This window comes from Typopeltis vanoorti, chromosome 10 (assembly GCF_054136105.1).
Source record: "Typopeltis vanoorti isolate ZY-2024b chromosome 10, IOZ_Tvanoo_1.0, whole genome shotgun sequence".
Lineage (NCBI taxonomy): Eukaryota > Metazoa > Arthropoda > Arachnida > Uropygi > Thelyphonidae > Typopeltis > Typopeltis vanoorti.
Genome location: NC_143558.1, coordinates 105162894 through 105179401, shown reverse-complemented (window position 1 = coordinate 105179401; position 16508 = coordinate 105162894). Strand labels below are relative to the sequence as shown.

At 34.1% G+C, this 16508-nt stretch overlaps 1 protein-coding gene across 1 annotated transcript in view; it reads right to left on the bottom strand.

Annotated features, from left to right (window-relative positions):
- atms (RNA polymerase II-associated factor 1-like protein antimeros) overlaps positions 1-16508 on the bottom strand; it is a 249647-nt gene that overhangs the window by 112691 nt on the left and 120448 nt on the right. The window contains exon 7 of the mRNA XM_090398808.1: positions 7432-7500. Within this exon, the coding sequence (XP_090254934.1) occupies positions 7432-7500 (69 nt within the window). The remainder of the gene's footprint in view (positions 1-7431; positions 7501-16508) is intronic.

The following is a 16508-nucleotide window of genomic DNA, read 5'->3' as shown; positions in this document are numbered from 1 at the left end:
TTTGCATGGAGTGTAAAGAATTATTATTCATTTTAAGAACATAAAAGTGCGTCACAAATGTTTTTTTTTTTTTTTTACTCTTTCAATGTTTTGGAATGTGTACGTGTTTCTACCTCTCTCAATCAAGCAGATAATTATATATAATGCAAGACATTACGTCTGATACATGATTTTTGCCACCACCACCACCTCATGCAGTTCTTGTGGAATAAACATGCCTGCCTTGCCAATACTCATGCTTCTATTTCATTTCTGACACAAAACCATTCTTGTTGTATATCCAACAATTCATTGACTATATTTTGTCATTTTAGTCACCTTTAAAATTATTGGCAACTCCTCACCCATCCAACTCTAGAAGCTATCAGAGAGGTTTAGTGAAATTTTTATAGTTGATGGGTGCCATGTCTATTTACTGTAATGCCATTCTGGGACAGTGTATAGAGAAATCAGTTTTTTGAGTCAGGTGGTAGTTAGAATTCTCCATTTGGTTAAAAGAAGTAAGCAATAAACAGTCAGGAAAACAAAAGGCTTTCCATTAAACAAGAAAAGACACAAAACTAAACATAGTAAGACTAGACAGTTCTGATTACAATTTGTGATTAACTCTCTCTTTCTCCTTCTCCTCCTCCTGACTTCAAGAATCTTCTAATTGCAATCTTCTTTTGTTTGCTTGTAAGAAAGCTATAATGACAAAAATCCTATTATTTACTGGTTCCTTTTTACTGCCAGCCTGGTTAGCCGAGCGGTTAGTGTATCCGCTCTCCAGCCAAAAGGCTGTGGGTTCGAATCCTGCTGCGGGCATGGATGTTTGTGATTGTCTGTGGAAATAATAGTGGTGGTGGTGGGCGGTAGATGGCGTTGGTGTAGTTGTGGTAAGTTGTAGTTGGTGGAGGTGAAGAGATGTAGAGTAGGTATCCTCCCTCGATGAGTCTTTGGACGCCCTGGAGGTGTCACATAATAATATAATTTGACAATATAAGAAACACATTCATGAGACCCAAGAGTAGTGCTTATATCTCGGTACATTCCATTCCTTTGCACTAACAACCCTCCACATCTGTGGGGGAAAACAAAAAACTGATTTCCCAACATAATTGTATAAATGGCAGATTACTATACACAGAAAAGTTTTTTTGTGACAGTTTGGCATAATTTTTTTAGGACTGTGCTATGAGCTTATCATTTGAATATGATTGATTTCAAATGTTTGTAGACTGATATGATTCTCATATCAACCTACAAACCAGAAATTTATGCATTCTGGAGAGAGCAATTGTTATAGCTCTCTTTTTTAGTGTGTTAATAACTCTGAGTTTTGATGAAGGATAAGTAGCTGAAATGTTTTACTTTTTCTATAGGTTCTCCACTCGCAATGGAGTTGATATTTTCAATGCTTCTACCAATTTTCCTTGTCTTTGTCTTGTTATTGCTGACCTTCATACCATATCTATTACAACAGTTATTCAATTTAATAAGAGAATCAAATAAATATTGCTTGATATAAGGCTCCACCGACACCATAAAACTATAGCATTTTGAATAGCTTCTTTCTTGGCATCTCGTCATATGCTTTTTCCAGATCTACAAAACTTAAATACAGATCTTTATATTCCCATGATTACTCAACTATATGTTGTAAAGTGAAAATCTGATCCTGACAGCCTCCATTTGGCCAGAATCCAGCTTGTTCTTCACCAAGCTTCTCTTTCACAATCCTTCTCAACCGTTTCTCTAAATATCGTGCCTAAGTAGCTGAAATGTTTTACTTGTGCTATAGGTTCTCCATTCACAATGCAGTTGATATTTTCAAAGCTTCTGCATATTTTCCTTGTCTTTGTCTTGTTATTGCTAACCTTCATAACCATATCTATTACAACAGTCATTCAATTTAGTAAAAGAATCTTGTAGACTTGTAGTGGATTTATTTAGACGTATAACATCATCATCATCATCATCCGCATAAAGCAAACAGGTGAGATTAAAATCTCCAATTTTGATATCATGTTTAATACCACTTTCCTTCATAATGTGATCCACATAGATAATGAATAAGAGAGGGGATAATGTACATCCTTGTCTGACACCAGATTTAACATTAAACCACCTTCCTGTACTTCCTTCAATTCTAACTGCTGACGTACAACTCAAATAAAGACTAAGTATTGCTTGATATAATGCCCCATTAACACCATATAACTATAGCATCTTGAATAGCTTCTCTCTCTCTCTCTTGGCACCTTGTCATATGCCTTTTCCAAATCTACAAACCTTAAATAGAGATCTTTGTTGTATTCCCATGATTTCTCAACTATCTGACATAAAGTGAAAATCTGATCCTAACAGCCTCTATTTGGCCTGAATCCAGCTTGTTCTTCACCAAGTTTCTCTTCCACAATCCTTCTCAACTATTTCTCAAGTATACTTGCATATATCTTACCAGGAACACTCAGTAATGAAATGCCTCTATAATTTTCACAATCAGTTTTATTTACCTTTTTATATATGGGTACTATGAGAGCTCTACTCCAATCATCTGGAATTTGTCCCTCTGTCCAGGCCTTCTGAACTATGCAGTGCAGCCACTGTACAACTTTTATACCTCCATACTTGAGCATTTCTGGTCGAATATCATCTACTCCTGCTGTTTTTTCCCATTTCAGGCTTTTGATAGCTTATTCTACTTCAAGTATGGATATGTATTCCTGATTGCATGCCTGTTGAGTGTTTTTTACAATTGTGTTGTCACTGATTGGTTTGTTTAGTAATTTTTTGAAGTAATTACTCCAGACATCAAAGATATCTTTTTCTCCATTTTTCATGTCACCTTTATCATCTCTAATTCTTTTTACAGCACTCTTTCCTCCATTTCTGAGCTTTTGCAACAGCCTCCAGAATATTTTGGCACCTTCTTGATATTTATTTTCTATTTTCTTACTAGTCTTCCCATGACTTTTTTTTAGCTAGTTTTACACAGTGCTTAGCTCTCTTACACTTGTCTCTGTATTCTCTAAGAGTACAAGCTGACTTATTTGCCAGGAACTTTTGATATGCTTTCCTCTTTTCCTTCACTGCTTCTTTAACTTCCTCTGTCCACTGTGGAGTTCTGATTTTTCTATCCTTGCAGACAACCTCACCACATGCCTCTCTGGCTGAATCAATCAATGTTTTCTTCAGGATTTGTCAATGAACCTTCAAGGTTTGGTTCCTGTTCTCAAACTCTTTCATTTTTTCTTGAATAATGTTTGTGTATTTTAATCTACAGTTCACATCTGAGTGCTGCTCAACTTTAAATCACTTATAAAATTAAAAAACATATTGAACTCCTTCAAGGATTCCTCCCTCCAGGCTATCCTGGGGTATACTGTATCAATTTCACCTGTAACTTACCTTATATTGGTGGAATTGGATGCACAATTACTATTAGCATAAAAGAACATACAAAACACGTTAAATTTGATAATTTTGGTAAAGCAGACCTCTCAGATCATGCTCTTAACACCTTACACCAAATTGATTGGTAAAGTATCTGTGTCTTTACTTGTTCAACCATCCTTATCTTAACCATTATTGAATGGTGGTATAAAAATCCCAAGAATTTGGATGGCAAACATTCAGCCACTCTTAAGTTAAAGTTTGCCAGCAAATCCTTGCTTGGACGCTAAGCAATAATTTCAGCTCTTATTGGCCACCTATACCGTTTTGTTCTAATTTAGGTGGGTAATTATGTGAGGGCATGTTGCTCTCTAGCTTAATATATATCTCGTAATGATTTGCAACCAAATAGATAAAAATAATAGGAATCTAGCTTTGATGTAGTAAGGTTTTTTTCACCAGAGGTCAGGCCAGTAGTTTAAGCAGTTGACCAAATTACTGTAACTTTAGCATACCATGTAGACTGTAATGTAGCTTGTTTCTGTGTATATATGTGTATATTCCAGATGATGATCTTGATATGAAAGTCGAAACGTCGAGTGATTATTTTGGTTTATATTAAACTGAAATTTTACTATAACGCAGTAGTTGTTTCCATAATTTTTTTAATAATGAATACTGATCACCATGCAACTATGAAGGAAAGAATAACGATAGGGCAGTTAATCCTATTTGCACTGTCTACTTATGGCTGTAAACTGCATGTGTTCTTCTGGCTGATTTGCCTGTTGTGCAGGGGGAAAAAACTCAAGTTTCAGGAGGGAAAACTCCACTACCTCTATGAGACTGTCTAACTTTCCTACATTTGAAAAATCCTGATAAAGGTTTGTGTCCTAGACAGGATTTAAACCCAGCTCTTTCCAAAGAGCTTCATTTATATCAACTATAGAGGCTCAAAAAATAAAACGTTTCATTAATAAATAAACAGAACACATACAGATAAAAATTAAATTAATAAATAATTAATTAATCATGAAGCAAAGCATCAAGATTTCCCAAAGCACACTATTTCCCATAAGGGGAATAAATGTAATAAACTGAACCTGTTGAAATTAGGACAATTTCATAATACCTCAAAACTTCCTTTGCATAAGAAATTTTTCTCTTTTGCAAAACTTGAGTTTAGTTCCAAAGAATCCCATGCTTGAAGGAGATAGAATGTTCCTCAAGGCCAGATTACTCAGGTTCATGGTAGTTGAGGGAATTTTTATGTTCTTTGAGGCCAACAGGTATGGATCTTCTGGACTGGTCAAATATGACAAACTACAAGAATAAAGAATCTCGTAGATAGTAGGGAAGCCTGAAGTGGGATGCTTCTCTTTGACTGATGAAGGAAAAGAGGGAATTTTGCAGATGGGATGAAACACTACTTGAATATTGAAAGCATGAGAATATGAGATATGTTCAGATACATCATCATCATCAAATTCCTGCATGTACCCTCAAGGGGTGTACAGGATATGATAGTACTACATGAAAAAAATTACATCATTATTAATTTCCTATCTACAATTTTCCTCCAAATCAGTCTGTTACTTGTCAACACTCCAATATTATGAGATCTTATATTTCTATCGTCTAAAGCACTTTGTACCGTATCAATCCACCTATATCTTGGTCTTCCTCTCGGTCGTTTTCCTGCCAACCTGGCAGAGAACACTTGTTTTGCTAATCTTTCCTTGCCCATTCTGTTTAAGTGACCATACCACCTGAGATTAGCTCTGCTAATGCATTCCTGGATGCTGACAATGTCAACTTCTTTCCTAATATCTTCGTTTTTAATATGATACTGCCATTGATGCCATCTGTTCACGCCTATAATCTTTCTCAGGACTCTCATATCTGAAGTCTCTAGTCTTTGGTCAAGTGTTTTACTTCTGACCCAGCTCTCAGATCCATAAGTTAAAACTGGTTTGAACACTGTCTTGTATACAGCTAATTTAGTGTTCTGACTAATTTCTCTCTTATTCCATATGAATTTATTCAATTGACTTCCCACCATACCAGCTTTGCTGATTCTGTTGTCTATTTCTATATTTAATTTACCATCTTCAGTAAAAATCGTGCCTAAATAGCTGAAATGTTTTACTTGTTCCACAGGTTCTCCATTCACAACATTTTCAATGATTCTGCCTATTTTCATTGTCTTTGTCTTTTTATTGCTGACCTTCATACCATATCTATTACAAAAGCTATTCAATTTAGTCAGAGAATCTTGCAGACTTGTAGCGGATTTATTTAGAAGTATAACATCGTCTGCATAAAGCAAAGAGCTGACATTAACATCTCCAATTTCGATATCATGTTTAATACCACTTTCCTTCATAATGTGATCCATATAGATAATGAATAACAGAGGGGATAATGTACATCCTTGTCTCACACCAGATTTAACATTAAACCATCTTCCTGTACTTCCTTCAATTCTAACTGCTGACTTACAACTCAAATAAAGACTAAGTATTGCTTGATATAATGTCCCATTGACACCATATAACTGCAGCATTCAGATACTCCTCTGAATAATGGATGAAAGTACAAATTAATTTTGTTCTGAGATTTGTTCTTTTGCGTGGTTATACTGACTGCATTGTTAATAATGAACTTGTCGAAACCATTACTTATGAACGTAGATATGTCATCAACCATGTGTCATATCTAGTTTTTGTTATCATTCAGTGTGCAACAGCTCAGTTAACCACAATGTAACTAAAAAAGCGTTTTTTTTTTTTTGGTTTGTTTAATTTGTTTAATGTTTATTATTCACATCACGTATACAAATTATACATATTATACTATTCAACTTGTATAATTATGACAATATTCACAATACAATTCAATGCACAGTACAAAGTTACAAAATAAAATTCAAGTATTACTATCATATTCTGTTGGTACTAACACTTATTATGGCTATTATTTTATTATGGTTAATAAAAAGTTTTCTCATATATGCAAGTAGAATGTAATATATTTCAAATGGTTTCAAAGTTATGATAAGTAATTGGTTTAGGGTAATATAAGTTAGTTAATGCAAATATGTGTAACCAAGGGCCATAGACATACTGGTTACTAGAAAGGTAATTAGCTTAAACAGACACTGAGAGTCCGGGGACCGCATCTAAGAGGGTTCCCTCACCAGTTATAATAATGTACATGTTGATATTTTAATTCCTAATTGAATGAACCAATTTGTAAATCAATACCTTAATTGGATATGATATGTGAGTTATAATAATCTCTTATACTATACATTTAAAATAATTGTAAACATTCTTTAATCCCATAAGGTAGTTTCTCAATCTTTTTCTGAATACATATTCTGCGGTTATAGATTTAATTTCATTCGGAAGTTTATTATAGCTGCTCGTTGCAATATACTCGAAAGATTTATGAAAAATTTCTTTGTTAGCCTTAGGTACTTCCAGTGTGTTTCGACTGCAGCACAATCCATAGTCTACATTATATACCAAGAAACTTTCAGTGTTTCTTTTTACATATAACAGACAACCATAGAGATATAGTTTCTGAAATGGTAGAATATTATGAACGATATACAGATCACTGGTTGAATGTGGAAAGTCGGTAGTAGTTATGGCTCTAATTATTCTGTTTTGTATTCTTATTAATGGAAGCAGATTGTTATAGTAGTCTCCTCCCCAACAGGTAATGCTATATTGCAGTGAAGAATTTACCCAGGAATAGTATAAACATCTTAAGAATGCTGCATTTACAAATTTTTTAACATAATATATTCTGTTAATTATTAAACACATATTGCCCCATACATGAGAGGTCAAGGGACTTAGAGGGCTGTGTGTGGAGTGCAGATAAGGACTGAGATAAAAGTTTATTGATATTTTTTATGAAAAGTTACAGGCTATAGTTGTTTGGGAATACTTCTTGAGGAAGCTATTCATAATGCTACTGATAATGTTAATATAAGCTGTATTACATAGTTTTGCTTCATTTAACTATGTGAAATTCAATATTTACCTCAAAATCTGGAAAAACTGGAAGAATATCCATAGGAACAACACCAGGTTTACTATAATGTTTTTCAATCTGGAAAACAGGAAATGATGTGTTAAATTTGTTTACTGAAGTAAACAAAACAATCTAAATCAAGTGTAAAAAAATTGGTTTTTGACCATTACATCTCAGCCCTCCCCTTTTCTCACAAAAAGGATGGTTAAGGAAGACTACAAAGTCTCTCAAATATAAAATATGAAAAATATTTCTTTAAACTGATTTCATAACCAATTTCCATACATAACAGATGTCTATTAATAATGCAATATTGTCATCTCTGTTTATTTTCTCAACTGTTATGCAGTATACTATTTGAGTGGCAAAGCCATTTGACTGCAGAGTGGTCTGCCAAAACAAAATTTAATTTGAAATTGTGACTGAATATCTCACAGCTGGGTCACTGTTAGTAAGTTGTTGTGAAGAAGAAATTGTTGAAGAGGAGAAGGCTAAAAGGATAAGGAAGGCAGAGAAAAAGGAGATGTTGGTAATATAGAAATCTCAGAAAATGATGCTTTTCTCTCTATGACATCTTTGGACTGAGGTCAGTAAAAAAAATGGGTCACTGTCCTTATAATTCTTTCCAATTATATGTTAATGATATCTGTTAATCCACAGATATCATTAATAAACAAATTGTATAGTAGTGTCTCAAGAATCTATGGAAGACTATTCTTTTCTGTAATGCTGCCTTCCCATCCATAAATTGATAGTGTCTTTCAGACATGTAATGAATCTATTAATCATTCCCATATCACCCAACTTGTATGCTAACTTGCACTGCACGCTAGCATTTAAGATGCTAACTTTATTAGCATCTTAAATTATTCAGAATATTCATTACACATTACAAATGAAGATACACAAATTGATCTATAATTAAAAACATCTGTCTCAGAACCAATCTTGTGTAGTGGCACTATTTTGCATGTCCACTCCTTTAAGCCCAACTTCACACATACTCCAAGTTTTCTAAAAATTCAAGGCAATACATTATCTATTCCCACAGACTTATTAACATCAAACTTACTCAATATTGTGTACACCTCTGGTTCATTCACTTTTAGCTATTGCAATATTTACTCTGGACACTGTGCAACATCATTCAGATTGAAATAGCGACAAAGTGCTCATTAAATATTTTCATTACACTTTCTGAAGTGGCCAATTTACCATAATCATTAATGTACATCAGTATCACAATTCCATAACTATTTTTATTCTTGTTGTTTGTGACAGCAGAAGAAATGAATAGGATTTCCTTTTGCCTGACTGGCAAATATCCTCTCATAATGTGTGCTTGTTGTCAATCTTTTAATCTATATCTTATACTCATCATGCATCTGGTCACTGACTAATATCTATTCATATCATCCCCCCCACAGTGCTTACAAATTTCATCACTCATCCATTTTACTCCTGCCTTTTGGTACGTAGTTATACAATGTCTATGTGAGATATGCTTTAATAAATTCTTATGCTCTATCAACCTCTTAGCTTACAGCTCACTGTTCCATGATATGCATGTAAGCCAAGTATGCAGCTTTTCATAAACATATTATACTACCAAGAGGTAGTATAATACCTCATGATTATTGACCAGCAGCAGTGTTAACATTTCATTTATAAGTGCATCTTCTGAGACAATCACAGAATTAATACTAAAATCTTGCACTATTATCATCACATATTCCCTAAAGTAGTCAGCCACCCACAGAAAACTCAAGAAATTCAATCCTTTTTTTTTGGTTCCACAACATGTGATCATTCAATACATGAGTGCAGGAGGAGATAAACAAAACAGAGCAATAAGAAAGAAACATTTCATGATCACTGCCCTCTACACTCCCAAATTTATAACATCCTACTCATTTATTTCTGCCTTATACCTAACATAATCATATGTACTGTCATTTTTCATCACTACCATCCTGAGTGAACATAACACCTCTGCATGTTATATTTAACAAGAAATTATATTCCTATTTTAATCTCATACCCAAGCATAAGCATACAGTATGAAGTAACTTAACTACTTTACTTGTACAGTGAGGCTGTTGACTTGACATCAACTGCATGCAAAACTATTATGGGAAGGGTCGCTACTCAGATCTGTTCTGAGCTTTACTGAGAGCTTATCATTAGGAGGAGCCAGACTCAAGAAGATACCAAGGTTAAATCAAAACAGAAATAAATATTTTCCATATACAAATAGACAAAAGTGCATCACCTTATTATTAAATATTCTGGATGAGAGATTGTTGTGGAAAATTTTTCCATTTGGTTAAGTATAGCCTTCTTTTGTCAAGTATAGTGTATACTATACTTCAGTGCTTCCCAAACTGTGGGCCGCGGCCTCTTCGAGGCTGTTATTTTTGTTTGAGGGAGCTGTGAAATAATGAAAACAAATTTAATATGTTTTAGGACTACGTGTTCCATGTCAAATGTGTATGTAAGATGCTAAAATATTTGCATTTGATTTTTGCAATATTCGCTGTGTATGTTTTGTATTGAATATAAATAATACAATAAATGTTATAATAATATGTCTGTATTACGATTTTTTTTTGATGGGGGGGCCGTGAAATATTTAAATTTTTCCAAAGGGGCCTTGACATCCATAACTTTGGAAACCTGCTATACTTGATGGCTTGAATCCAATTAGGGTAGAAAGCTAATTTTCCATGTAGCAGTGAGTTTGAAATCATGTAAGATGGAGTCTAACAAGATCAAATACATGGTGGGGTGTTGTTACAGACATAGTAGATCAATTACTGATGACAATAAAATACATTACCAAATCAACCTGATAGGTGCTAAAATAATTAATCATCATAGGTAACTAATTATCTGAACATCCAATGGGTAGTAGTGAAATCTCATATGAAGCCAAATTTATTAAGCTGTCGCAAGACAAGTTTCTTAGGCAGCATGTGACAGAAGTAAATTAAGATGAAAGCATCTTAAGATCTGATTATAGTGTCAGATGAGTTTTCAGTTAAAGAAGTGACTACTCTACCCCTGGTTGGTAATAGTGAATGTGCTGGGAAGTGGCTAAACATATGGATGTTCCATTCAGAAAATGTTATATGTGCTCAACTACATATCACAGACAAATAGATCTTCAAGTTGTACAACTGGGTCATATAGACTATAAAGATGAGTATACAAAATAAGCATGGAAGTAATTTATTATGGAATTCAGATTAAGAAAGACTGAGGTTTGGTGAACTGCAGATACTATCAAATTGCATAAAGCAAGAAATTATAACCAACTGAGAAGAATACTAGGTTCAGTCTAATGGTATTGAATACTAGATGAGAAGGATGTCAGCAGTGTCTGGGAGCATTCAAAAAATACTTAAAAGATGCAATACTGAGATGTGTCCATAGAGTTCAAAGAATAAATAAGGAAAGAGTGAAATCAATACATAACCTTATGAAACAAGGGATTCTTAAGACAGAAATGATGTGGAAGCAATACTGCATGCATGCAGATGACGTCAGTAGTTGTTAGTTGTCAGAGTCAAATGGATGCATAACCTTATTAAACAAGGGATTCTTAAGACCGAAATTATGTGGAAGAAATGCTGCATGCATGCAGATGATGTCAGTACAAAAATTATAAGGTGCAGTCAAGAAGAGTTACAAGTATCATACAGAAAGCTAAGTCCACAAGATGGACTTAGGTTAGTTGTCTTTAGTTTTGAAGTCCACCTTTATGGACTTTCAACTATTCCAACTAAAGACAACACAAAAGAATTTTATCATTATACTGCAAGTAAAAGAAAGAATAAATGTATAAGAATAACTACTGAATGCAGATGGATGTGGGTGACAGATGCAGAAGAGGTTGTTCAAGTAATGAGTGCCAATTCTGTTAAAAGATATCAATGTGGTGTATCCAACCCCCTACATTATGTGTTATGAGGAGGCGGCACTACAGCTATTGCACTGAATAAAAATTCAGTAACAGTACTGATGGGATACCATCATGGATATTAAAAGAGTGTTCAGCTGAACCGGCTATGCTTTGACCTGGATGTATAATTTGAATTTCAGCACAGGGTGAATTCTAGAGGAGTGGAGCAAAAACTGATGTGCCTATCCATCAGTACCTCTGGAGTGATGAAGATTTTGTTAAATTTGGTAACAGCTAACATACAGGAATGACAGAGAATGATTCTCTGTCATTCCTGTATGTCATTCCAATGTATAGATTCTCTGATGACAGAGAATCTATACATTGCAACAAACAGCATGAGTTTAGTAAGAGAAGGTCATGTTTTATAATAGTGATATGCAGGGCTCCAAAAATCCACTTGCCACAGGCAAGTTATCAGAGTGAAATGATGGAGTGAATTTTCAACCTCAATCTGAATGCATTCAAAATATAACTATCTGGAAATAAAATTTCTGGATCTTTAATTCGAACACTACAGCATTCCCTTTTAAAGAATCACAAAAACACCTGCAATTTTAGTTGCTAGTTTTTTCTATGATGCAAACCAGTCATCTTCACTTTATTCCATCCTTTTAAGGTCCAGAGCTTTATTTTTCTTTCTGTATGAAAGACTATGAAAAAAAACAGTCATCAACTCAAAGTATGTATCTTCTCCCCATAACAGCTGTCCTGTTGTCACTTGTAACATAACTGATAATTTTTAAACATTTTACTTTTTATATGGACTTGCTAAATATCTGCTATCAAGTTCCAAAAATCCTCATTTCTCGCACAGCAGTATTATAATGCTATACCCACTCCACACGAGTCATATCACTACGTGTCATACTTTCAGTTTTCGTTTTGGTCAGGAAGTAGGAAAAATGATCCCACCCCCTACATTATGTGTTATTAGTATGGCACTTTACTTGAAAACAGTAAATCTCACACACTTCAAGCACAAATAAGTTTTTCATCTCATGAAATGATCTGAATTAAATTACAGCAATTGTTTCAATAAATAAATTTTGGAATCAAATCAACACATTCATGTAGCTTAATATTAACATTAAAAGGTATATACAGTATTTCTTTTGTTAATGAAATTATATGTGAGAAAAATACGTTTTTTCTTTTTTAAATAACAGACAAGCTATTATTTAAAAAAGAAAAAATGTGTTTTTCTCACATATAATTTCATTAACAAAAGAAATTGGTAATTTGAAACACAAAAAATAAAATGTGCATGATTTAATTAAATACTGCAGTACATCTATTCTTATTCTTCCAACACCTTTAACCCTTAAGTAAAATCGTAATTGTAATATGATGTTGTCCTAAGTTTATTTTCGCAACTCAAAACCTGAATTAGCTTAGTGTAATAGTATAATTAGTTGAACATTTTATGTAATAAAAACATTTTAAATACTGTTATTTAAAAAATACAATCATCTTGCAAAGACAAGTCAAAGACCATGTCATGTAACTGTGTATGTGAAAAGTGAGTCTGGCTCCACGGTGAATGCTACCTATTTTGTTGCTTTTGTAAAATTATATTATTTGTCTTTCCTATTAACTTAAATTATTATTTATGGATAATTTATATAAATTCACTCTTATGAACAATAAGCAAAAGAAAACAAACTATGTTGCATGAGCTATGTTGTGATGTACATTTTAAACTCACATTTCTATATAATTATGTGTAATATGTAGTGAGAATTAAAGAATGTATTACTTTGTTTTGTCATTTAGTTTAAAAACATCATCAATAACAGTATTTATATAATGTAAACTGATACTTTTGGCAAGTGAAATTTTTTGTGGATAGTAGATTTGTTGTATTGCTGGAGCTCTGGTGATATAGACAGGGGGAAATGCATGATACCATGATACTCTTTGATTGTGCTACAGCTTTTGACAAGATACAGCATGGAAGGCTGCTAAAATTCAGGGACTATTATAACAAACATTGCAAATACAACTCAGAGGATTATTGTAATGCTGAAACAAACACTGACATATAAAGATAAGGAAGTAATTTTGTCTCATTAGAAGGCCTTCATAACTGAACTACTGAGTGCAGATCTGGTCACCAAGTTTCTGGCATCTTTATGTGGCTCCCGCCTACGAAAGGTTGAGTTGTGAACCTATAGTACATTCATACTATGGGTGGGCTAAGGATTTTTTTCTCTTCTTATTTTTATTGATACTGGAACAAGCTCCAATTCAACATCTAGAAGAAGAATAAACCCAATGTCAGAAGAACTGAAGATAGGAACCATCAATATAAAGAGTATTAATGGAAAGGAAATCAAACTTGCAGAAGAATGGAAAAGTACCACGTGACATAAGTTGCATTATTGAGACAAAAAAGACAAAAACAGGTGAGATCTTAGTAAGTAATAAGTATAAGATATTATGTTCAAGCAACAATGATCAAGGAAGGAAAGGAAAGGAAGGAGTAGTGAGCATTTAACACCAAACATGAACTTCTTGATATATGGAAGGCAGTTTCAAGTACAGTGATGTGGGCATGCTTAAAAATGGGGAAATAGACAACGAAACTTATTTGTGCCTATGGTTTCCACAAAAGGTTCTCCTAAGGAAGAAGTGGAGGAATTTTTGGCATCATTAGAACAGGAAACTAACATAAAGAAAATGGAAAAAGTGGTCCTTGTTAAAGATCTAAACAGCAGAGTAGGAAATGAATCCCACCAGGCACGCGGGTACGTTCTGGGAAAATTTGGAGAAAGGGGCAGAACTAATAATAATGATAAGTATTTGCTAGATTTCTGCTCATGATATGGACTAATCATTACTAACACCATGTTCCAACATAAAGATGTGCACAAGCTCACATGGAGGGATGACACAAGAAATAAGAAAAGCCTCATTGACTATGTCATGGTTCATAGTAATATCTTCATGCTGGTTCAAGACACAAGAGTGTACAGAGTATTTGAAATTGGAAACGACCATTACTTAGTGCTAAGCAGGATAAAAGTGAATATTACATTGAAAAGAACAGTATTAAAAAGAAATAAAAGTTGAGCAGCTTTTAGAGGTAAATTGTAGACTCAACTATGCAAATATTAATGAAGAAAAAATAAAACAAACTGGAAACAAGAACCAAACTTGGAGTCCCAATGGCAAACTCTGAAGAAGACATTGATTGGTTCAGCTAGGGATGTATGCAGTGAAGTTGTCTACAATGATAGAAAATAAGGACACCATTGTGAACACAAGAAGTGGTCCTGAAAAAGAAGAAAGCATACCAACAGTTCCTAGCAAATAAGTCAGCAGATGCCCTAAAAGGATACAGAGAAAAATGTAAGAGAGCTAAGCTATGTGTAAAAGTAACTAAACAAGAGTCATAGGAAGACTTTGGGAAGAGTATGGAAAATAAATATCAGGAATATTGGCAAAATGTTCTGGTGGGCTACTGAAAAAAACTTAGAAATGAAAGAAAGCAATTACTTAAATTAAGGAGATATTAAATCCCGCATAGTTTTAAAACCGAATAAGAAACTCAAAGATCAGAATCAGAGAGTTTCTTGCCGAATATAGTAAACTATAAAGTATCGGCGACGCTAGCGTTAGCCAATGCAAGTGATCCTAGTACGGAGTACAATACCGGGCAGCTCGTTGCAAAGGTGGTAAAGTTCTGATCGCTATTCTTAGGTATTTTCCATAATGTAAAAACACATTTCCTAGGAAATGTATGCTGTTATTACATTATGGAGGGAGGTCACTACCCAGACCGGTTTCAGCCTTTTTTGAGGCTTCATCAGTGAGTAGCTAGACCTAATACCGAAGTGTATAGCGAAAAGAACTTATGTACTCTCGAACGAGTACAAAGAACTTATGTATTCATTCGCAGAGTACATAAGTTCTTTTCGCTATACACTTCGGTATTAGGTCTAGCTACTCATTGATGAAGCCTCAAAAAAGGCTGAAACCGGTCTGGGTAGTGACCTCCCTCCAAAATGTAATAACAGCATACATTTCCTAGGAAATGTGTTTTTACATTATGGAAAATACCTAAGAATAGCGATCAGAACTTTACCACCTTTGCAACGAGCTGCCCGGTATTGTACTCCGTACTAGGATCACTTGCATTGGCTAACGCTAGTGTCGCCGATACTTTATAGTTTACTATATTCGGCAAGAAACTCTCTGATTCTGATCTTTGAGTTTCTTATTCGGTTTTAAAACTATGCGGGATTTAATATCCCCTTAATTTAAGTAATGTTTTCATTGCCGAAATGAAGCTTATTAGCTCTTTATTCTTAAGAAAGAAAGCAAAATCAAAGATGATAAAGGTGACATAAAAACTGAAGATAAGGATATCCTAGATGTCTGGAGTAATTACTTTGAAACAATGTTAATTAAAACAAGCAATGACAGAGTCATATTACAACATTTTAAAAATTAATGCAAAAAGTACTACATACATGGGGGGGGGGGACCCAAAAAATAACCAGAATTATTATTTTTTTTAATTTATTAAAATTTATAATACCATATTCTAGCCTTCTTCAAAGCACTCTCCATGTGAGTCAATGCACATGTCCCAATGTTTTTTTTCCACTGCTGGAAAAAGCTCTGGAACTGTTCAACTGTGGAATACAGTTTATGGCCTCCAGCAACTTTTCTTTCACTCTGTCCACATTAATGAATTGCTGCCCTTTCATGGTTTTCTTTATTCATGAATATAAAAAAAAAACCACATGGAGAGAAACTGGGTGAGTAGGGAAGGTGGGGAACAACTGCTATGTTGCTTTTCGTCAAGAACTGTTGGACAGACAAGGCCATGTGGGCTAGGGCAATGTCATGTCAATCTTCACTACTTCACATTTCTAGCTGTTTTTGTTGCATACTATCACACAGTCTTCTCAAAACGTTGAGATAAAAATGCTGGTTCACTGTCCGTCCAGGAGGAACAAATTCTTTGTGTACAACACACGGATGTGTACAATTCCATTAACATAAAAAAATAAATAAATAAAAAATAAAAAAATAAACAAAAATCGTATTGGCATGCCTTCTTGGATCTAGGTGAATTTGCATGTTTCTATTGACTTGATGCTTGTTTTGT